The sequence below is a fragment of the Heliangelus exortis genome, chromosome 2, assembly GCF_036169615.1.
Source record: "Heliangelus exortis chromosome 2, bHelExo1.hap1, whole genome shotgun sequence".
In the NCBI taxonomy this organism is placed as follows: Eukaryota; Metazoa; Chordata; class Aves; order Apodiformes; family Trochilidae; genus Heliangelus; species Heliangelus exortis.
The window spans coordinates 62,311,889-62,335,940 of NC_092423.1; the positions used below are offsets into that span (position 1 = coordinate 62,311,889).

A 24,052-nucleotide genomic window follows, 5' to 3' on the forward strand; every position below is an offset into this window, starting at 1 on the left:
TGCTTTATTTTGATTTTTTTGTTATTTTTATTATTTTTTATTTTTCTTCTTTTTCATATATTTAGAAATTTCATATATTTAGAAATGTTTTCAGTCTGTAAATTACTTTCTGCCTCTTTATGCTTTTGGCACCATACCTTTTTGATCAGGCAGCTTGAGCAAAAGGTTCTGTAAACTAAGAGGTAAGTATTTTCTCTTCTCTATGCGCATTTGAATATCCCAGCTTTATTCTTGAACCTTTTTTCCCCTAGCTATCCAAGACTCACTGTAGAAGCTAAACACTGGGGGAGCTAAATGAGATTACAGCATCCCTTTGGTAACCTTTTTTTAGTGAATGGGCAGTTGATCTGCCCATAATGCAAAGCACTTAATGTATTGAAGCATCTAAGAAAGCAAGCTACTAGTTCACCATTCAGAGTTCAATTCCCAGATAATAACATTTATTTATGGAGAATAAAGAGTTAGTTCTGTGATGGCAAAGTAGATATTGTCACTCAAAGCACGGTCTTTTTATTAACCTCAGATTTATATGGTTAAGTAATTGTTGTATTAGTAGCATTTCTTGAGTGGTAAGGAGGAGAAAAAAATAAGACAGATGTCTGTGAACAACATGCTGCTTTTATATTTATCTGTAGTAGGCTGGGGCTAGTAAATTGGCCGACTGTCATGGGGCTGTGAGCGATAGCAAGCTTGAGCTCAGCAGCCTGAAGCTTGAGATGCTGAAACTCATGGGCAATATGTGTCATGCATCCCTTTCTGTATATGTGTGTCTGTCTTATCCTGTACACAGAAAAAGGTGGGGAAAGTCTGTACGAAAGTGCCACATACTGAATCTCAATTTTCTTGAGTAAGCTAGCTGACAAAAGTAGTTTCTTTCTGCTGCTTGTTTATCTATCTGTTTTGACTTTCTGTGGAAGCTGGACGTATTTCTCCAGAGGAGAAGTGCACATATATTTAGTGAATGCAAAGCTTAGTAGTAAAACATACAGAATGCTTGGATGTACCTTTTTAGTATTATGATACTGTTCAGATTTTGAAATGAAGGAAAATTCTGTTGGTATTTCCATTTCTACTTTGTTCTTCCAATTTCCCTAATGCTGTAAATTAGAAATGTCATAAATTTGGTATAAGGAAACTGTTACAACAGAAGACAGGAGGATATTCGTGAAAGGTAAAATATTGAATCTATCTTCTTCATGGCCATTTTCTTAAACCTGAAGTAAACATGGTGAAATTGAGTGGATTTCTATTAAGCAGGCTTCTCTGCTTTCATGTCACGTACAGAACAGACAATTGATGGCATATTTCCAGCTGGCAGAGCTGTCAAAAGGTAGCATGCTACTTCAGCTCTATTTTTTTCCCTTTTCAACATATGATTGTGCAAGTCTAACTAAATTCATTGGAGAGTAAATATTCATTCAGTATGGAAAATAAAGAATAAATCTGTGAGTTGGATTCAGTTAGTTAACAGATTATTGCACTTAAGGGTTTTCTTCAGTATAGCAGGTGCTTTAGGCACATGGATTTTTAAAGGTGATGTGATGATCAACTTAGTAGCAACTGTTGGAGTCAATACTGAGTCCCATAAGTCTCCATTTCGCTTTTAGGGTTGGTTGGTTTTGGTGGTTTTTTTTTGGCAGGTGGTAAGCAGGAAAAGAGGTTTGCACGGTAAGTATTACAATCCTTTTTCTAAGGCACATGTTGAAAACCAGCCCGTTTTAATCTATTGTCTTTTTACATAAAGAGTGAAAAACTTCACTGCGTTTTGGTGGCTGTTGCTTTTTACACATAAGGTACATTGTCAGGGACAAATAATGGTGTTCAAGTTTGCTGATGGTTTCATCTTCATGGTGTTTTCCCAAGCATTAGCTGCTTGTCAGAACACTAGCTCAGGCTAATTTTCACAGCATTCCAGTAAAATAGTGGAAGGTGATCATCTCACCCAGATAAATTAATGACAAACTCCACTTGCCTGCAGGTCAAAAGAGTAGAAGAATTCCTGCCTTTCCCCTCTGGAAATAGACCCATTACCCTTGGGGCTATTGTGGTGCCTGGGGACATCACAGGGACTTGGGAGTACTTCAGAGGGCTAAAGCAGACTACAGGCAGAGCTGTGGTCTGTGGGCAGCGCCAGCTTCCCAAATTCTGAGTGGAAATTTACTGTAAGATTGTGTTGGGGTTATGTAGCTGTAGGGTAGACTGTGCTGGCTGTGGGATATTTTAAGACCAAGGTGTATTTCTCCAGTGATTTCCCGTGAACATTGTTGTCTAGTAAAAACAGTTAACATCAGCCCTCAACAAGCCTTGTGGCTGCCTGTGGTTTAGTTTAGTCATATATCAGAGACAAAAAAATCATTGAATTGCTATTCCCTGATACGTACTCCTTCAAGGGAATTGGTGTAAATTTAGTCAGTTCACTTTGTTGAGTATGGAGAGCAGTATGATATGTAAATAAAGCTTTATCAGATGTGAAAGATTTAAAATTCCACAGTTGGTGAGGAAGCATTAGCAGTATAATATAATACAAATATTTACACAGTAACTTCTAAGTCTTCAATAAGTGCTTAGTATTTGAAATATGTATTGTGAAAACACTGACTGATTAAGCCGTACCATTGCTGCTACATCTGTATGTGGCAACTTGTGATGGCCTGGGGACAGGAGTCACAGGGAGGAGTAGGTCACCTGGCAATGCAGAAGCATTTAAACAAGTCATGCCTTTTTTTTTTTTTCAACATATAATTAGGATTCAGCATGGTCTGCTCTTCAAAGCATAGGTAGCATCGCTGTGTCTCAGAGGTTGCTGCATTAGTGTAAGGTGAGTGGGTGTAATCATGTGCCTGGTGCACCTAAGACCACTCTGGCAGCAAGATCAAGCTATCAAGTTTGTGCCTGCACACCGCAGGCAGTGTGATCATTACTGGTCTGTCCCCGCTTCTTGTATCTGGCAGGAAAATTGGATAAGGAATTGCAGTGGACTGTAATGATGGATGGTTAATCTTTTGCCTGCATGCAGCATCACAGGCATGGTGCTGGGCTCCAGTCACTCTGCTGCTTTTGCTGGGAGCAGAGGCTGGCAGCAAAGGAGATGCTCTCTCCAGATGGGTGTGTCTGCCATGCCTGGTCCATCATTGCATTCAGCCTCCGGTTCTCCAGTATTACTCATGAGTGAGCTCACAAAACAGTAAAATCAATAGACTGGAAATTAAAATAAACAGAGACACAGCTCCTAAACTTGCCTGGATGATTCTCTGCTGCCACCTCATTTGCCAGGAGACTGCAAGAGCTGATGTGTGCTTTCTGTTTTGCCGTCGGCAAGTGCACTGCAAAACCAAAAACCGGAGTCATCAGTTTGGTGTGTGCTTGAAGTGAGGGTCAGGTTGAGCATGTTGTAATCTGGGTGGGTGTGGTCTGTTCTCCAAATCACAGGTTTGTTCACAGTCTACCTTCAAAACCAATACTTCATTGTGGTATTGTTTGACATTATGGTAAATATGATTTAGACACTTTCTGGAATGTTTTAGCATAAACCTGTTGTTGATGAGCTTTGCTCTGTGTAGACCGTTCTGAGAGTTTTATTTTACTAAAACTGTTTTTCCTAAAGAAAAGCTAACAGACAGCTTCTGTCCAACCCATAGTCTTTTCTCTAGAGACAGGTGAAATGATGTGGCTGGTTATGCAGGAAATTCAGCCCAAATAATGAAATTATGCCTCTTTTCTTGCTGCAGGCTATTGTAAACAACCAGCACCTGATGCTAATGATATTTGGGGATTTATCTTATCAGCCAGTGCTTTTGCCTGTTCTCTGGGGAGTTGTCAGGCTCTCAAGGTCCACCTCTGGCAAGGCTGGAGGTAGACACTGCTGCGTGGCAGCTATGGATGGGCCCAAAATCACTTGGCATTTTCTCCTACTGCAATTGCAGGAGGTTTTCATGTCCCTGTCAGTTGTGGTGTAACAGGCAAAGCTAGGTTTTCCAAGAGAAAGGTGAAGTAGAAGGTGATTTTGTCAGAAGCAGGTGGTGGTGAAATTGCTTAGAATGGTTTAGCAGGCTGGTGATGTGCTGTGAAGCTCACCTGTGAAGGTCCAGCTGCACAGTAAGGCTGCATCACCTGCCCACCCTGGTGACATGAACAGAATGATTGCAGTAACCTTAGCTTGATTCAAACCAAGAGGGGTGTGGGGTGGGGATTGCATGGAGATGATGCAATTCTTTCACTGTTCACGATGTTTTTGCAAGGCTAAGAGCAAATAATCTTGAAATGAGCTGGCAGTTTTATGATTGGGTTTTATGAGCTTTTATGATGTTTGTAATGTGACATTGAACTCGCACTTTAGGAGGTGAAAGGTTTAAAGGAACACAGTAGCAAAGGCGTACCACTGAATTTATTCTGGGTAATTTTACTGCACGTCTTAGGTGCTTCCCTGATGTGGTAGGTTTCTTAAAGTATAGGCAAGGTAGTTCACAGTGTGTGTCGCTGAGTAAAATGACTCTATCCTTATTGCATGTTCAACATAAGGAAGAATTGAAAAGAAAATGTGATTTTGCCTCCTCCAAGTAATGGCACGGACTGGAGGAAACTGCCTTGTGTAGGGTAACTGTCTGGGTCCCCAAATGCAGCTTTGCGTTTCCATTTAAACTTTGGCCACAGAAATATTATTGTCCACACTACCTTATTTTCATGGGTATTTTTATGATACTCCTAGAATTTTTAAACTGGAATTATTAAATTTCATTACTTATAATTCATATTTATGATTCAAAACTAATAATATTCTCCCTCTAGCACTTTTGTAGAAAATTGACAATTTTGTTTGCATCCTGTCTTGCAATTCTGATTTTTTTCCTTTGATGAATGTCTACTTCAGAGGTCCTGCCTGCAGATGTTTGTGTATGTAGAGCAGAACCCTGTTCTTACTTGAACCATCCTTTCTGTTTCCCTGCCTTATCTCATACAGCTCTGCAGGGCTCAGTGAGCAGCAGGTTTGCTGCTGGGTAGTTTTTTGAGGTTTCTGTTGTGCACAGTGCTGTATTTTGTCTCCTGGTTCTTCAATTTGTAATGTTTTGCTTTTGATTGCTGCAGAAGGCATAAACAAAAGCCTGGTTTAGCCTGTGGATTCTGTGGGGGTGGCTGGCAGCCTCAGACCCTAAAATAGATCTAGCAATGAACTGAACTGCTTAAAACCCTGAGAATTTAATTTGATCTTTCAAGTTGCTTTAAATATTGGGACTGAATGAGGATTTCTGTAACAGAACATAAGATGAACATGTTGGTATGTGACAGCAATAGAAGAAGGGTCCAGACCTGCTGTCAGTGAGATGCTCTTCTGCAATTAGAGGCTGAGCTTGGTCACTGGGTAGCAGTTCATCTGCTCTAAGTAAGTCACTGTACTTGGGAGGGGGGGAACGACTGCTGTTGTGCTGTATCCTCTGATTTTACACCATTCATGGGGGAGAGTCATTCTGAAATTCTTCTGTGGGCCCTCTTATGGGATAGTCACTGTAAGAAAACCTAAAGCAGTCACTCATGGTTTTAGCATTTACTTTATGCTAGCTTTGAAAAGGAAGGAGCTGCAAAATCATCCAGGGGTGCTGCTTTTTTTTTTTTTTTGCTTTTTTCCTTTCCTTTCTATTTTTTTTTCCCCTTTTTCATGTAGCACCATGCAGTTTGTAATACCATAGCTGGGGTTTTCAGTTGTGGTGGTGTGAAGGTAACAATGATTTGGCTTCCATGTACTTAACAGCTGCAGAATTCATTGGAGCTTAGAAGCCTGTGAGTTATAGCTGTGATGCCATTTACAGCTTTTATGGAAGAGCTCTTAAATTTGTGAAATGTGTTACTTTTTGAAGTGCATTATATTTGTAATTTGAATTCTCTAAAACCCTGCCCAAGAAAAAAATAGCTTTGAAATCCCCCTCTGCCCTCTAAAAACATGGGGAACTCTTACCAGGCAGAGTCTCTTAAATTGAGCGATAGAACACATAGATGGATTTCTAAGTGCTAAAATGTCAATTACTGCACTTAAAAGCTTAATGGTTGTCTTTGATGTGCTTCTAATATCTTCAGTAAAGTTTGAATGTTGCCAGGGATCAGAGAGCAGAGGGGGGATGAGGGAGTTGAGCAACCTAAACAGTTCCTGTGGTGTGGAGAAACTTGCAGTCTGCAGACCCCTGGTCACAGCAGCTGTGCCAGGGTTGGCACCCAGCACCTTGCATGTGCATCACCCCTGCCCTGCTGATGTTCCTACCTGGCACTGCCTGCTGAGAAACCTGCAAAAGTGAAGGAAAAAGGACTGTGCTGTTATTTTGAAAGTTCTCACTCAGGCTTGTTGGATTTCTTAAAAGAGAAAGAAAGAGATCTCAGAAACATCAAAATTTGGTTATGTTTTTCCTTACCAATTGAACACAGATCTGATGTTGTGAAATACCCATGTGTTAAAAATCATGCATGTGTGTGCAATTGGAAAAGCCTGCTATCTTTGTAAAGTCTTTTTTTTTTCCCCTCCTCTTTTCCCCACAAAGTCTCCCAGCTGCCTATTATCTTCTTAATTTAACTATTTAGAGGAGACATAGTGTGGTTTCACAAATCAGGCCAGATCTTAGAGTTACTGGTAGCCATTATCTCTTCCTCTTGCCTCATGTTTTAAATTGGAGAACTGAAGCTTGTGTGTGGCAGAGCAGTGCTTCAACCTAGTTCTGTCTGAAATTCTTGACTTTGGTACCCTGAGCAATCTGCTGCAACTTCAGTTCCAGGTATTTTTATATATTTTGGCCTTTACCCTCCTCTGGCACTGGTTATTTGGAAGAATGTTTTGCAGGCCTTCTGGGAAGTTACTGGGATAGATTCATCTGATTTGTTACTGAGTGATTGCCTCACAGAGCAAATGCCAGTTTTATTATTTGTTTCCCTATGCTACTAAAATGCCATCATTTGTTTGCTGGGTAGTATTTTGGAAGTCAAATACGTTTAATACTGAAGGGTGAGGTTGGAAAGCTTTAAAGCATAGGTTTGTGCTGATTATATAGCTTACCTCCATGCAGAAAATTTGCTGATGTAACTATACTGACCTAAAAAAAAATACATTCAGAGTAGCTTTAGAATCTCCTCATACTTTTTAAATTGGCTTATGAGAGAAGAGTACAGGTTTAGTTCACTACTCCCAGTTTCAATGGATACTTCCACCTGCCGTCTCCCCAGCTTTAAAGGATATTCTGCCAGTCAGGAATGAAAACAAGGACAAAAAGTGCCTGATAAAAATCTCACTTTTTGGGCAGTATTTCAAGCAAAATCAACATGTCATACTCTGAGTGCAGCATTGGAGTGTCCTTCCCAAGAGCTTGTGTCAATACAAGTGATTTAGTTCCCCATCCGGTTCAGTAACGGTGATTCAGAAAAAAATCAATATCCTGAGATTTCACAGCAATAGGTTCAGCATGTTTGGCTTACTTGTTACCCCTCCTGGGTTTAAAGTTTGAGATTGGTTGCATTGATTGGGGTTTTTTGGGGGTTTTAAGATCTTTTAAACCTGGTGCTTGCCTAAATCAGGGGCATCCTGTAGGCTTATGTGAAAGAGGAAGAAACCAAGTTAAACATTTCCAAGCTGGGGCAATGGACTTCTTGTGTCACCCATACCCTTTTTTAGTAAGATTTATGCAAGCTTGTTGGTCCATCACCGTGGAAGTTACCCCTTGGACAGAGATTGCCATGCCCTAGTTTCAGCCACGCTGCCCACACCTCTGCTGGCTGTGGTCCATTGGCAAGGGTTTGGCAGTGGAGCTGCTCACATAAATGCACTCTACTGCAGTGCCAGATGAGTGTCAAAGTGTCAGATGAGCCAAGACCTTCTGTTCCACCTTTTTAGGCCAGCCCAGCCCCTTTGTACTGGTAATACTCCACTTGGCACAGAGTCTTCCAGCAGGCAAGTGGTGACCTTCCCAAGCCTGCAAGGGGACCTCCATCCCCATCCTGGAGCCTGTAAAAAAGTCAAGGTTCTGATGGGTGCAGCTATAATAAATAATGTAGCAAGGCTATATAAGCTTTGGGCTAGTGTATTTATTTCAATGATAAAGCAACAGAAGTTATAAATTGACAGGTGCATGTTTTTGCTGGTATATACTACTTTATTTCTTGAAAGCAGATAGGTGAGCAGATCGTTTCCTACTATGGGCAAGGCTTCATCATCCAGTTACCAAAGTCCTACCACAGAATCGATGTAAGCACTTTACCTCCTGTTGTATGAATGAGATAGATGCTAAACACATCAATGGTACTCAAGCTCCTCTAAAATATTGATACAAAATATTGATGCCAAAAATGGAATCTCTTAAATTCCAGTAGAAATAGTGGAAGGCAAATTTATAACACACTGGTTGTGTGTGTCTCTTCTTTCCTACCACCTGGGCACTGTTTTGGCATGCAGAAGTGATTAGTATTTTTCAAGTAAAAGATCAGGCTTTCTGTTTGAGGGTGCAAAAAGGTGTTAAGATAATTAGTCATATGCAGCAGGATTTGATTAGCCATATTAAACTTCACATCTGTAGGTCTTCTTAGCAGACATTTCAACTTCAGAAATCACTTATTATTTGACTATTCATATGGTTGCATACCAGAGCTTGAACACCTTATAAAAATATGAGCTGAATCAGAATGAAATTAATGAGAAAGAATATATTTGAATTTAATTATCTTGAGCTGCTGAATACCCTCTGAGCATACTGGGTTTTATGCGTCTATCTGAAGTGTACTTGGTGGAGAGTTTTAATTAGAACTGGAGACAGACTAACAATATTTGGAATGTGAAATTTATAAATGGCAGTGATTTTTAGCTATCAGTGCAGAGGTTTTTTGGAGCTTGCTACCATTTCTTGCTTCTCTCTTTCCTTCTTCCTAATAAGCTACTTTTATGTTTCAAATTAATACCAGATTCTGAAAAAATTCCTTCTGTGGCTCTTGGTCTTCTGCAGGGTGATCAGAGTTGTCAGATCCACAGCTGCAGAAGATTTTTACCTTTGTGTGTTTAATGGTTCATACTACTCTGTTCTTTGATGATACCATTTAACCATAAAAGTGCAGGGCTGTGGATGGTACAGGACATGTGGCTGCCTTGACTGCTGTCTCAGATGTCGGACATGCCAGGACTCAAAAGAGCTGATTTGGCAGCTGCCCAGCATTTTTTTGTAAAGGCTCAGTTGGTGGCCAGAAACCCTGGCTGTCAGAGTTGTGTTATGCAATAAATTGTTTTTCAGCAGAAGTTTCTAATCCAATTTCAGCAGTAGTTTTTTAGTAGCCTGTAATCAAAGATAAGTATATGTTATTTCATGGTGTTTCACTGAAGACATGCAGCGTGAGTGTCTTCGATCAACTCTGTTTGGTTGTTTTTATTTAAAGAAGGACCTGTTCACCTACATAGGAAATGATGCTCAAATTATTTCAGTTTCTGCCCAGGAGGCATGCATCTATCTATCTATCTATCTATCTATCTATCTATCTATCTATCCTCTTTCAAACAGACTTTAACATGCATTTTAGGGGACATTCCTTGTTTTGAAGAGAGCACCAAATAAGGAGCGTATTTATCAAGTTACAGCTTTTATTCAGGCATTAATTGCTAAAAGTGATAGACACCCAGGCTGTGACCTCCCTGAAATGTTCCAGGCCCTGTCCCTCTAAAAGATAAATCCACTGTACCTTTCCCTTTCACTCCCCTGAAGTGAAGTATTTGTTGTGGAAAACGGGCATATGGTTTGTGTGAATGCAATGAGATATTTGAGGTTTACAATACTAACATTACAGCAATGTGATTTTAATTTCCTGAATACCATCTGCAACTCCCCCTTCCTTAGGGTGACCGTCATGGTTTGGTGTTATGATGGGCTTACACGCCTCAGGTGTGGGTTGCTGACATAAGGGTCACTCCTGCCTCTCTGTCTCAGCTGTAGCTCCCATAAGGCCACGTGGTTAGTAATAAGGGGACTGCTCTGGCTGAAAATGCTGTTTTTTCTTTACTTGGGGTGAGATTTTAAATATTTTCCCAATCAGGCTGGTCAAATGGCTACATAAGGGCTAGTGCAGACATCGAGGTTGCGGCAGGTGAATTTTGCTTAAGTTGGTTATGAAAACAGCTCCCCCCATCTGAATAATTATCTTGTACCTTCACACCTCATTTTTTCCAGCACTCTGCCACCCTTGGCTTTTTTTTTGGCTTACTTCTGCTTGCTGTTGGCTCTCATCAGAGCCCAGAGCCATGGCACTGGGTGCAAATGGATTGATTAGATTCCTTATTGTATCTGTGGAGTCACTGCTATTGGTAGGAATTGAAGTCCTGCTGTAAGTTGATAAATTAGGAAACTTTAGACCTGGCTTTATTCTGAATTTGCTTGTGTTTAGCTTGTTTTTGCTTTTTTTTAAGAAGTGTTTTATCTTGGCAGACCAACAGGAGAAACAGTTGGTGTCTTGTAGGCTTTCACTAGTTTCATATTGAGTAGTAGTTTTCTAGAGGTGCAAAAACATCACCAAGGCCCTTGAGTTTATGTAAAAGAAACACTTAACACACGAACCTGCTATTTTATTTATTTCATAATTAGGCTTAAGATAAAGGTAGGATTTTTTTTTTTTTTTTTTTTTTTTTTTTAAAATGCATGAATTCTGGGGCCCTGTATAAAGACACTAGTGACTTGTGTTTGGAAATTTCAACTGTAACTTCTATCCTAATGTATTCTTGCAAGAGCAAGTTGAAGCTCCCTGGGCTTGAAAGTGCCTGAGGCCTTTAGTGACCCAAAAAACAGAGCGTTTCTTGCCGACACTGCTTTTACATTTGGTCTGAAAAGGGGAAATGCAATCCTGGTGCAGCAGGAGACAGTGAACAAGTGCAAATCAACAGGAGATTGCAGGGGATGAAAGCTGTAGGAGAGGTACAAAAGCAGGAGGAAGAGATTTTTAATTTCCTCCATTGTTTCTTTGCCATGTTAATGTTAGTTCTGCTGCTCAGGAGCATGAGTTCTTAGGGGAAGTTTTCTGTAAGTATGAGGGGAAAAAGTTGCTATAATTACCAGACAGATTTAAATGCTATAACAGCGCCATTAATAAAGAAAGTTTCCCCTTTCTTCATGTTAGTTAGCACATTTTTAAAACATGACCTATTTTCCTAAACTAGACAGAACAGATTACATTTTCCAGAAGGCATGAGTCACTGTACTATAAAGTCTCCAAGCTGTATCAATCTTCATCAACTTAAGCCATTCATGAGGTTTTATTTTTTTCTCACTGAATATAAGCAGTTTGTTTTAAATGAGAAACTGCTATATCCTCTCTGGATAGCTAAACTTGATTAAAAGGTTATATATTAAATAAGCATGAACTTTGTTCTGAGAGGGGAAGGGAGTGGAGGGCCCTTGATGGTTAGCAAAAGACTGCAAGGATTTACTGTGGGTATATGGGTATATCCAGTTTGCATAATGCTGTGCTGGGCTGTAGAAGTCCAAGCAGCATGACAGCTTCCAGAAGGAGCAAAAAATCTTTGTCTGTATAACTTCAGTTGAATATATTAGAGACTGGTTTCAAATCATTACGCCGGAATTTCAAATTTCTGCTAGGAATTCTTGCTGATAAGAGCTTCTGCCATGTGATTGTGGAATGGCCTACTTTCCCCTCCAACTTATGTAAAGAGGGAGTTTGCAGTGATGCTGGGCTTTTCTTCTGCAAGTATGATAGGTGTTTGGAGTGGCGAGAAGAAGGTTGATGGTGTTTTGCAATACATTGGAGACCTCTGCTAACACGATGGGGGAGGTATGGTGTGTTCACATAGTACTAAAACTTTGCACCTTCTCAGGAGTTTAATGCACTTCATGCCATACATATACAGAGGAAGTGGGCTTTGTAAATAAGTGTCCTAATTGCACTTAGCAGCAGTGGCAGCTCACCCAGGACTGCACGGATGATCCCTTTCAGTCTCAGAAGGTGTATCTACCAATTTCTGTTACATCTGGCTTTTAAAGAAAAGCAGGTATAACTGTTTTCCATTGATAATATTCAGCCAACAGGCAAAAATCTGTTGCAGGTCTTGAATCCAGTAAACAAACATTTCCATATTGGTCCTTCAGCTGAAAAGTAATTTATATGATCTTTGAAAATGTGTTGCCTGTTTTTAATGCTAAAGACAGATTTTTGTTTTGTTGCTAACCAAACACAGAAAAAACCACCCTTTGAAATAGTTCTTCAAAAATATCCTTGAGGAAAGGGTAGAAGCTTGTGGTTTACTTTTCACATTGCTTCAAAATGACCTTCTTACATCTGTGGGAAAGACTCTCTGGGGGCTGTTGAACCATGAAAGCATATTCATTTAGGGCATTGGGTGCCACAGTGATTTTAACCAAGCATTGGCTGCAATGCTGGAAAAAGAAAAAAAAAGGAGTTTGTGTTTTTTGTTATTTTGCTTTCTGAAACCTGGCATGAAAAATGGGGTCAGGAGATGCGTGCTTGGGAAAGACCCAAGGAGAGAGCTGGAAACAGGCCAGCCACACTGAGTCATAACACACATGCTTGTAAGTATCTTTGTACCTTACAAAGCCCTGACTTTTCAAATAAAACCATCACTGCTGTTAAAGTATTTACATAAAAGCAAAACAAATAGCATGGGGTGCTGCATGTAAGCTTGAGTCATGCCTGCTTGTGTATGCTTATGCTGCTTTCTGCTGATTCTTGTGGAGCAAAGCAGGGTGCAGCAGTGCTGTTGCTTCAGGCTGATGTTTCACCTACCCAGGAGGTAGGGTGAAGCCTCTCACTGCTTCCTGCTTGGCTTTCTTTTGGTTGGTGGGTTGTTGTTTTTTATTTTTTTCTTTTGGGATTTGAGTATAACTTCAGAAATAGGAAGGCTGTACGCAGGCCACATGTGCAAGCTAGGCAGCTGAACTGCAATGAATGAACATTTAAGCTGTGGGTGGATGGTGAAAGGTACAGGTGGTATACATTTTTATTTCATTTCCAATATAAGCACATTACATATTGATGTGCATTATTTATAGGTATCTCTATATACTTTTATGTTTACATTAGTTGTAATTTCATTAATATGTATACATTTTAGTTTGCATACACACATATTGATATGCATTGTAGAGGTAATGTGTTATATACATTTAATGTGCACATAGCAAAAACCTGTGTGTATGTGTGCATGTATATTTCTCCCCAAATTAGCAGTATGTGGCATTACTCTGTGGCACTGTTTTACAAATACCACCTGACCTGAAGGCAAGTTGCTAGCCAGGTAGTGTGGTAGAGACCTGCTCTGCTATATGTGAGGTAGCATCCTGTGCAGAAACGTGCTAGAGGACATAAACAGAGATTGTTCTCCTCATCTCCATCCCCTCAGACTGAACTTGCTGACTGCTGCTTGGCTGCCCAAGTAGCTCAAGTTCAGATATGTATGTATGCCTTTTGGTTCCTTAAAATGGCATAACAAAGGCATGTGACATTTTTTAGCAGTTTAAAGGAAATGATGCAGTTCTGTTTCTTAATTCTGCCTCTGGGCTTCCCTGGTTGTTTGTGTCTGTTAGTTGTTTACTAATCTTATTGTCAGAATGGGTGGCAGAAGTCATCTCGACTGACCTTCTGCACAGTAAAGGCTGTGGGCTTGTGATGAACCTGCAGTTCAAGATGTTTTTCAGTCTTTTTTTGGGTCTAGAGTCAATAATGGACAATCCATTAGTTCCCCATAAGTCGTTTCAATGGCCAATTACTTGCACAGTTGCAGAAATTGTTCTCTAATTCTGTCTAACGTTTTTCTGAATTCGAGTTCCAGCTGTTGGATGATATTATACCCCTCTCTGCCAGCTTCGAGAGCCATCTATTATCAAATTTCTACTCCCCATGGAAATATTTAAAGGCAGTGATCGAGTCCCCTTGAGGTTTTTTTCCTCTTTTCTTTTGTTCTTGTGCGTGTGCGTGTTTGCTTTTCAGAAGTTACATACAGTAAGGTCCTCAAGGCTTTCACTGGAGGATATTTCTGAACTGTTTTCATGCGTGTGCATGTTGTTTGTCTTAAGCAAGGTAACTCTTTAAGTTGCTGGTGGTGTGGATGGAGAGAGGGGCAAACAGTGGCTCTTCCTCCACTGGCATGAAGAGGCAGAGATGCTTTGACCCACGTAATTACGGTTCGACGTGTCCAGAGATGGAGGTGCCTTACTAGAGGAGCAGCAGCAGCAGCTCACCTGGGCTCTGAGTCAGACTTGTTGTGGCTGCTCATGTGCCGCAAGCTTGAGGAGGGGAAGATGCTGTGACGGACGATTGTGAAACATTTTTATTACTCCTGCATATGGAGGCACACGAATGCAGACAGAAGCAATGGCAAAACCCCTGTTTTGCTGACCTTGGATAACGCAGCCCTGGGGAGCTTGAGATCCTTTTTTAATCTGAGCAGCAGTACCTCAGCGCAGGCGGGCTGATGGGAGCCCTGTTTGCAGATACTCCCCTGTGCGTGGGGGTACTCCCTGTTGAGAGTGCTGCTGTGATAGCAGGGGGATGATGCCACTGTGGTTCACCTTGAGTTCTACAGCTCTGTGAAGCGAGAGTGGTGTGAAATGTCGCTGTGTTTCTTCAGGGCCTGCTGAGGGAGGTTTTTGTTCCCGCCTCCCGGTTCCCAGCTCCCTGCAGGCCCTGGGACAGGGAGAGGCCCAGAGCATCTCCTGTGGTAGGGCTGAAGCCTCCAGCTGGCACCAGGAAGACACCTTGTCGGATTTTCCCTCAGAAAATAGAGCTCAGGCTTGCACACCAGTTTTGGGTTTTCTTTTTGCATCTCCAGGATGTTGTGTGGGGAGGGGGAGATGACTTCAGGCCATTCACAAAAATACTTCAAAGGGTTGGCCTAGACCAGAGGCCTCTGGTGTGTGGTGATATTTCCTTCCCTCCTGCAGGAGGGACTGTAACCTGTGTGTCCTGGGACATGGATTGTACCTACCAGAGGTCACTTTACCAGCTGCAGTCAACTACTTGATCCATGTATGTTAATTTAAAGACCCATTCTATCAGCAGGTTTCACCCTGTCACTACTGGGAACAGCGAATGTTGCCTTGTGCTCCTTACAGTGAGCTTGCATGACAAAGTGGGTTTAAGTATGATTAATTTCTTTGTTTTTTAAGTTTCCTGGATGCATTTTTAACAGGGGTAAACGTAGGATCAGGAACTGATGTGTATTTTCAAGTTCCAGCTCCTCGAGGATCACAGGGTCTGGTGGAGGAAAGGGTTTATTCAGGAGGGTGTTTCACAGGAGAAACCTCTGGCTGACAGGGGCCAGAGGAAGCAGCACGTCTCTGTGTGCTGCTTACAGTAACTGGGCTCAGTCTTTACACGTCTTGTGTGTGCCTGGCTTGAAGTATGTAAAAATATAGGTTGGTGGTTTTGTTGTCTCTTGTTAGGGTTTCTGTATGACTCATCTAGGATTTGGTCAGAAGCAGCATTCCTGGCCAGGGGGAACTTTCATCCTTTTTCTCTCACATTTGCTGCCCATTATATTAGGAATTTCTAGAAATGCAGGTGAAGGGAATGAGTGATGTCCTCAGGCCTATGTCTGTAACACAGGCTGGTGCCAGAGGTGTTTATTCCCATATCCTAGCACAATTACCTGTGGTTTTAGTAAGTAGTTTCTGTGACAACAGGAAGGAGTGACATCTTGCCAGGCCCGTGGGATTCCTGTCCAAATTTCCTCTCCAGACTTGGAGACAATTGGAACCAAAATGGGGTGTCTTTGGGTAAGCTGTGTTAAAATCAAGCAGGCCGCAGCCCTCCCATATTCCCTGTCACTTCTGGCTAGGGCTGAACTTGTGTTGGCAGCAAAATGGTCAGCAGGGGTTGTTTGTGTAAATCTCTGTTGAATAAATAGCTGGATGTACCAGTCTTTTTAAAATGCTTTCCTGGAGGTTTTTTTGTTTTGTTTTTGGGGTTTTTTTTGGTTGCTGTAGGGTTTGGGCTACAAAATTTGGTTTCTTGTTGCAGAGCTGCATGCACTTGAAAGCTCCCTTCGCGTAGCTCGGCCTTCTTCAAAGTAGAGAAGCTCATCCCTTGTATGAAATGTGCATCCCACTGCCAAAATGCTGGCTCCTGTCATGGCACGCATTGTGTTGCCTCCCCCCTGCTCCTCTCCCCCACCCTCCTCCTCTTCCCCTCACATTAATTTGCCAAACAGTATTTTTTCTTTTGGGGGAGAATGTTTTTGATCACAGTGCTGCAACTGAATGCCAGTGCCTCACTAGAGGAGCAAAGAAAAAGCTTGGTCACCCTAAACTATGCTTATTTTACAAACTCGAGAACTGGCCATGTGGGAACCTCGTGAGATTCAACAAGGCCAAGTGTAATGTCCTCTACATGGGTTGGGGTGACCCCCAGTATTGGTACAGGCTGGGGGATGCACAGAGTGAGAGAAACCCTGCAGAGAATGACTTGGGGGTACTGATGGATGAAAAGCTGGACACGAGCTGGAAATGTGTACACAGCCCAGAAAGCCAACTGTATTCTGGGCTGTATCAAAATAAGAGGGAACAGCAGATCAAGGGACATGATTCTTCCCCTCTACTCCATGCTCACTTGGAGACCCCACTTGGAGAACTGTGTCCAGTTCTGGAGTCCTTGGCACAGGAAAGATAGAGACGTGTTGGAGTGGGTCCAGAGGAGGGCCGCAAAAAAGATCAGAGGACTGGATTATCTCTCCTGTGAAGACAGGCTGAGAGAGTTGGAGTTGTGGGGTTGGCTCTTTTTAGTAGGGCCTGTAGCAGCAGTACAATATATACTGGTTTTAAACTAAACAAGGGGAGACATAGACTAGATACAAGGAAGAAATTTTTTACCACGAGGAAAAAGTTCCCCAGAGAGGTGGTAGGTGCCCCATCCCTGGAAACATTCAAGGTCAAGTTGGACGGGGCTCTAAGCAACTCGATCTAGTTGAGGATGTTCCTACTCACTGCAGGGGTGTTGGACTAGATGAGCTTTGAAAGTCCTTTCTAGACAAAACTGTTCTATAATTCTGTGATTTAAAAAAAAAAAAATTTTTAATTTTTTTTTTTTTTAAGTTAATGGTTTTGGTGGTATTGGTCACTTTTTTGACACACAGGGTGGTATAAATGTCCTGCCTCTTGGTGGGAATCACTTATGGGGATTTTGGGGTTTCCAGTGCAGTGTGGCAGTATGCTGTGGTACGCTTACCTAATAAGGTCTGCCTAGAAATGTTAATCTTTTTGCTTGGCAATGATGTAGCCCTTGAGGAATTCAAGGGCAGAAGTGCTCAAATAGTGATTTTTAAAGACCCCAAGACAATTACAGGGCTTATGAAAATATGATGACTTACCTGATCTCACTTACGTCTTTATATCAATTTGCTGACTTAATTTATTTGAATGCTAAATGCTTTAGGGAAATGCTTTTCCAGGGAATTAATATTTTAACTAAAGCAAGTACTAAATATGACATACACTAGTATTACTTTTGACAGTATATTTGTCTCCTATAAATAAAGCAGAAAACATATGCCCCATGGGCCAAATTCCACTTGGCTTTACACTGAGATAAATTTAGAATTACTTCATTGTTATCAATGTACAAATTCTCAAAAAAAAAAATCAATTGTGAGCCAAGAGGCATTAATCAAGACCCCAAAAGGGCAACAGGAAGTTAGTTCACAAAACTTAACTCTTATATTTCTGCAACATTCAACTTGGTGCCCACTCTCAACCCCCCAGGAATAGAACTTTCTGACTGCGATAAATTTCTCTGTGAGGGCTACATTATGACGATTTTAACAGGAAAGCTTCACCACTTGTCTTAAAACCTATTAAATTAATATTGCTGTTTGCAGGATAAAGGATTAGAGGCATCCAGACTCTTACTTTATGATGCATCTATTTGATTATAGTTTTAGGATATTTCTGTTCTCCTTTAGAGCTGGTCAAATTTAGGTTGCATTTTGCTGCACGATATTTTTCCTCAGCATCTTTTTTTTTTTTTTTTTAATTAAAAATAATTTGTCTACCCTAGGCTCTTGCTTGCTTTGCTTTTGTTTCAGGTGTGTGTGTCTAATGTCTCCTTTCCATTTCTGTCTTCTTTAGGATGACAGCGATGGGATTCCCTGGTCAGAGGAGAGGGTGGTGCGGAAGGTCCTTTATTTATCTCTGAAGGAGTTCAAGAACGCGCAGAAGCGGCAGCACGGCGATGGCATCAGCGGGAGCCTCAAGGCAGTGAACGGTGAGTTGAGCCCTGTGGAAGGACTCAGTCCTTTTCAAAGTGGTTCTTCTGCTGCAGTGAGGAAGGGGGGCCAGTGCACCATCTGGCATGCACTGTGCCTTTTTGATCTCCACAGAAGAACGAGTTTCTTGAAGTGTTTAAAATGCCCGGCTTGAACAATCCCTATGTTTTGGTTTCTGGCGAACTGATTCAGATGGAGGTCAGGGTGGAGGGTGGTAGGTGTGTCAGTCAAGAAGACAGGGACAGGCTGCTGCTTGGTAAAAAAGGAGGCTCTTCTGGTCAGTCTGCTCCCTGATGTGCTGAGTATGTCAACAGAGAAGGTATTCATTTACAGGTAATTAGCTTCAGTTACCTCGGGGAAGGACAAGGTGGGACAGAATTTACCTACTCTGTCATTTAGATGCAAGAAACTGGCCAACCAAGCACCTGTAATTCTGGGGTGATCTCAGCCCATGTTGTCTATTGTTCAGAGGTGAGGCAGCACAGGAGTCATAAAAAGATTTAAAGGACTGATAGGAAAACTAATGCTGGGACATTGGACTCTCCTAGTTTAGCAGGTCACAGAGCAGTTGTTAGAAAGTTTCAAGAGGAGATGCAGACCAGCTTACATTACAGATGCTTGAAAGAACTTTAATTTTACTTCTTTAATCCTTTGGACGATTATTATCTGTTGCTCCCCCTTCCCTTACGGCTTGCTTAAAAATGCCATGGTGTCCCAAGAGGTGAATATAAAATGTCTCTCTTTCAGATTCAGTCCCTGACACAGGAACCTTTCTTGAAAAGGCTTTGTCATGCTGGCTTGAGCCTTGAAAGTGATGATTAGCAGGATTCAGATTTCTGGGCAAGCTTAAGATTTTCTCTTCACCCACAAGAGCTTATTTGTTTCTTTATGGAGGTTTATGGCAGTTCCTTTTAGGCATGTGCATAACTATACATGTGCTAATGCATTAAAGCAGCAGCTGGGTGCTTACTTGGTAGATTATTCTTACAAATAAGTAGCTTTCTTTTTTGACATGGTGAGTCAAATTTCACTGCATTTTCACTGAGCATTATTGCCAATGAGGGGAAAAAACCTTGGGGAACAGCTGAATAACGACAGGCAGCACGGTGAAGTTACTGTATTGCGTAAGGAATTGGAAACTCCTTAATGAGATTAAAGAAGACCTCAGACTGCTGAGTTCAGTGATAATATCAAATACTGATCTTATGGGAAGGGGCATCTAGCTTTAGCAGCCAGACATTAATAAGCGTGGAGGTGTACACAAAACAGCACTGGCTTTTTTCCCTCCAACACCTCTGCATCATTGATCTTCTGTCAAGCACAATTTCTCTTGGAAAGTTTCTTACTCCATTGTGGGGGTTTTGTTTAGTCAAAGGAAAAAAGTCTAAAAGGCGTGAAGCACAGTAATTGTGTGTTAGGAGGCTTTGATGGTGTGCCAGGTTACAGGATGACTGAGGTTTTTATGGTGCCTTGTTTCTCCAAAGGCAGCTTAGATGAAAAGTGATTTGGCTGGGAATGCTGTGTCAATGCAGGTACCAGACATGGAGCACACCACTGGCTTCCTCTGGCAGCAGCACAGCTCGTATCTTCAGAGCTTGTCCCTTGGGTTCAGAACCATAGTGTTTGCTGCTTTTTCTCTTTCACAGAGAAGTAGGTGATGAGGTTTTTTGGAGTTTGGTGGGGTTTTTTTTGGCTGGTTGATGGTTTGGGGAGGTTTCTGGGGTTTTTTTGTTGTTTGTTTGTTTGTTTTAACATATTTTTTTTTCTGTTTTTTATTTTTGATTGGTTGGTTGGTTTTTTTAGCCAGAATGATATTATGTCTTTGTGTTTGCTAAATAATTTAAATATCCTGTCTCAGCACTGCTCTATTTCAACATCACCATCCAAAAGCTTTTTTCCCCACTGATATGTGTAAGAGTGTTTCATTAAACAGAGAAAAAGGTTTTGCAAAAGGGAGGAGGATTGATATTGTGCAGTGACATTAAGAAAATCTATTTAAATGTACAACTTTTTAATTAAAACTTAAAAAAACTAAAATGTTTTCAAATTGACAAGTCTTTGTGGACTGCATGAAAAAGCAGGTCATTCCTTTCTGGACTAGAGGGAAAAGCAGGTCATCCTAAGAAATTGCCAAGCTATTTTGAATTCAGGAAAATGTAATATTTTTGAGGGTGAGCCTTAGATCCATGATTTCATACTATTGAAGTAAAAAATATTTCTTTGCATGTGTCCTTTGTTCCAACATTCAGGCCACAACCAGAATTTCCTTGTGTTACTCCAAAAGGCATCATGCAGTTAAATACAGTTTTATGTGAGCCATCTCTTTCTTAATATTCAGCACCCACAGCTCTCGGGGAGGGGCGTGGGGTGAATCCAGCTGGACTAGTTTGAAGTTAAATGTGTTCAGTGCCTCTGTAAATCTGGACTCCCCTGACTTTTAATTCTGGTTTGGATGCTTTGGGTTACAAATATAAAGGTGGGAAAAGGTTCTCAATGTGAAAGCATGGAGTGGTCTTACCTACTCCTAAGAGCTCAGGGGACTGTGAACAACTGGGTAGGCAGGATGAGAACTTAGTGCCACAATATGTAGTGCAAGAGAGTTTCTTTGTTCTGTTTTTATAATTATCATCCCTTAAATTATTTATAAACTTGCAACCTGTAACTTGTTTCAGTACGAAGTACTTACTTTTGGCAGTAGAGGAAGATAAAATACACACCAGCTTCTTGTGACTGTTGTCTTTAAGAAATTTTATGGATTTTAAGTGGCTGAAGTTGCATAAGCATTCTATAAAAGTTGTTTCGCCAGCGTTTGCCAAGCTATAACTAAACTTGTATGAAAATATTTTCAGTGGTATTTCAGCTGGTATTTCATCACTGTTAATGATTTGGTAGCTGGAATAATGGTGCCTTTTTGATTGACAGTGCGAAAAGAAAGTTCATTTTAAATGTGAGAGATGAACTCATTAACAGGAGTCTTTTCTGTACTAAAGTTTCTGCAAGCTATAAGATGGACACAGAGACAGTTGACTTCCCTGCCACTCTGAATAACAGGAGTAAAAAAAAATAAAAATTCAAAGTAGTTTGGAGATTACATGCATTGTAGTACCTCGTCTGTCTCTTCTGCACTATGAAAGATATTTGTTTTCTTGAAAACAATCCTTCCATTTTCAGATTGTGGCTTGAAACACCATTTCTTAGGCTGTTGTGGTTGAAGTAGGGGGATTTTGTTTAGGGTTTGTGGTGTGTTTGCAGGTCTCCTTACTCCTACTTACTGTATCTACTTTTCACTTGATAATTTTTGCTTCCATGTTTGTGTTACCTATTATTTTTCACCCTATTTTTCTTTCTTCACTCTTATTTCCCATCCCAAGCTAGAAGGATTTCAAAGAAAGAGGAGCAGATGTATTATGGCTATTGTATCGGCGAATGCTTTGAATGTGTGTTTATGTTGACTCTAGATATTTGCAGAATACAGATTAAAACCCTGCAGTATGCTTTGTTTGCTCTGTGTTCCTGTGTGTGGGAATATAAAATCTGAAGGAGATGCTTCTGCAGGTTGTCAAGAAACCTTCTGCAACCCTAAATGGGATACTGAGACTCTGATTATGGAAACAAGGTCATGTGCTGGAAAACCCAGAGGGACCTCTTTAGTGATTTTGATTACTGCTGCCTGTCATTTGCATTAGGATTTTAAGAATAGGGATTGGTGTTTGGAATTGTGATACCAATTTTCAAAGATCCTCGTCTAAAAGGAAAACTAGGCCCCCTGGGAAATCATTTTCTTCTTGTGTAACTTAGAATGTGAGATAAGGCTGTAAAAAGCAATGAAAGATATAATTATTGCTTGCATTTTTTTTAAGAGAGTATATCATAAAGAAAATTTTTATGACCTAAGATTTAAAATTCTATACTTCAGAACTTGTGATGAAGAAGAAATATGTGATACAAAAGTACTAGAATTTCATTAATGGAGCAAGTGCCAAAGTTAGCTTGTTTGTTTAACATGGTGAGTTAACGTACAGAGATGACAAACCAGACACTGGAATTATTCAAGCAGATAGTACATTTTCTGCAGCTATGCTTTGTCCTAGAGAGGTGTCATGGCAATTTCCAAACCTGCCAGCTAGGTTAATGTTGTGGCAAACACAAACATTTTATTTCTAGTTGGGAAATCAAATGTAAGCAAGCCTATGCTTTCGTTCAAGGTAGAAGTTGGAATTCTTGCTCATTTAGTAAGTCAGAAGATGGGTAAAAATATGTAATTTTGCTATTTTGAGATATTTCACCTTAGATTTAGGGATGTTGAAGTTATTTATTCATTTATGTTTGCTCTTTAACTAAAGAAGGAACAGTGTCAGCAGTTTGGTGGAGCTGGTGGTCAGTCCACAGACGCCTGTGGTCCCCCTTTCTTCTTTGTGCTGGTCTACTCCCAGCCTCAGCCATTCCCACACAAAAGCTAATGAGACTTTTACTGGATGTTTGCTTTTTCCAAAACTGTCTTGGCCCAGAGGGACAGGAGCCCCCAAGGCAGCCCATCAGCCTGCTCTGATGCCTGGTTCTGCCCATCCCCAGCTGTGCTGCTACTGCTCTGGCTGCCCAGGCTGGCTGGGGCAGGCAGCAGTGCTATATGGAAATAGCTATTTTTGTCATTGCTGCATGTTTTTTCAAGTGTTTTCCTGTCTGCTGCATGGGGGGGTTTCTGTCTCTCCCCAGCAGATGGCATAAAAACAAAGGTGCCCAGTGGTAGGGTGATATCGGGGCTGGGTTCATCTGACTCCAGCTTGGTGTTTGTTTTCCCTGGCTGTATAGATGGTACCCTATGCATGGCATAAAAAGGGATAATCATGGTAGAAATTCCTAAACACAGCTAAGCTGTGATTCATCTCAGTGCCCTGTGTTATTTGCCATGAGCCAACCATGTGGGGTGACAGCAGCTGCCAGGAGGGCAACCACATCTTCTCTGGGTTGAGGCCAGGTCTCTTCTCAGTTGTGCTGATGAAAACACAGTGGCTCTTGGAGAAGTGCTGCTATCTCAGTGGTGCCCTTACATGCCCTGAGTCACTACTTGCCTCTTTCCTCGCTGGTGCAGGCAAACAGCCTGGACCACCACCCAGCCCTTAATACTGAACAAGAAAGTAGCTCTCTTCTTTCACTGTGATGGTTCAAATATGCTGTGAACTTCACCTCTCCTTTTTCTGAAGGCTGCAATTAAATACTGGAAGAAGATTTTATGCTAACGTTTGTCTAGGGAGCTTTTCACTCCATCAGTGATGTGAAATTGCATTTGTTGACAGTGGGTAATGTCTGTCTGTCTCCTAAGCTTTAGTAGAAGATTGTAAGTGTGCCAAGGACCCTTGTCTGTGTAAGTGGATTTCTAAAATGCATTTACAGAAACAGAAATACCTCTTTCAACTTTGCAATATTTCCTCTTTACATTCAGAGTAAACAGCTTTTTTTTGGCTAGTTTTAGACTGTGATTAAATATAGATGTTTTCAACTGAAAGGTTCAGAAAATAAGCATTTGAGCAGATTTGTCATGGCACTCAACATCACTTTCACTTTAATGCTTGATGTCAAGTGAATTTAAAGATTAACAAATAAACAACAGGATGTTGGGGTTGGGCTCCATTAAAGATTTCCAAATCTCTTTTCCTTTCTTTGTTTTTTTTTTAGAACAGAATTCATTTTCAAGCCTGCCAAGGTCTTGCTTGTTCATTGGCTGACACTGGCTCTTTTTTCCTTTTCCATTATCACCGTTTATAAAAATTCTGCAGGCCAAATTACGCCCTCAGTGATCTCTACCCAATTTGATTATGTCCAAATTGT

The 24,052-nt window shown here is 41.1% G+C and overlaps 1 protein-coding gene across 4 annotated transcripts in view; it reads left to right on the forward strand.

The window, feature by feature from the left end:
* Positions 1-24,052, forward strand: part of JARID2 (jumonji and AT-rich interaction domain containing 2) — a 225,704-nt gene that overhangs the window by 78,019 nt on the left and 123,633 nt on the right. For 3 of the 4 annotated variants that reach the window (XM_071736384.1, XM_071736385.1, XM_071736386.1), the window contains one exon: positions 18,090-18,225. In XM_071736384.1, the coding sequence (XP_071592485.1) occupies positions 18,090-18,225 (136 nt within the window). Of the gene's footprint in view, positions 1-15,077; positions 15,098-18,089; positions 18,226-24,052 lie in introns of those variants that run through there. The other variant, XM_071736383.1, reaches the window with a different exon arrangement.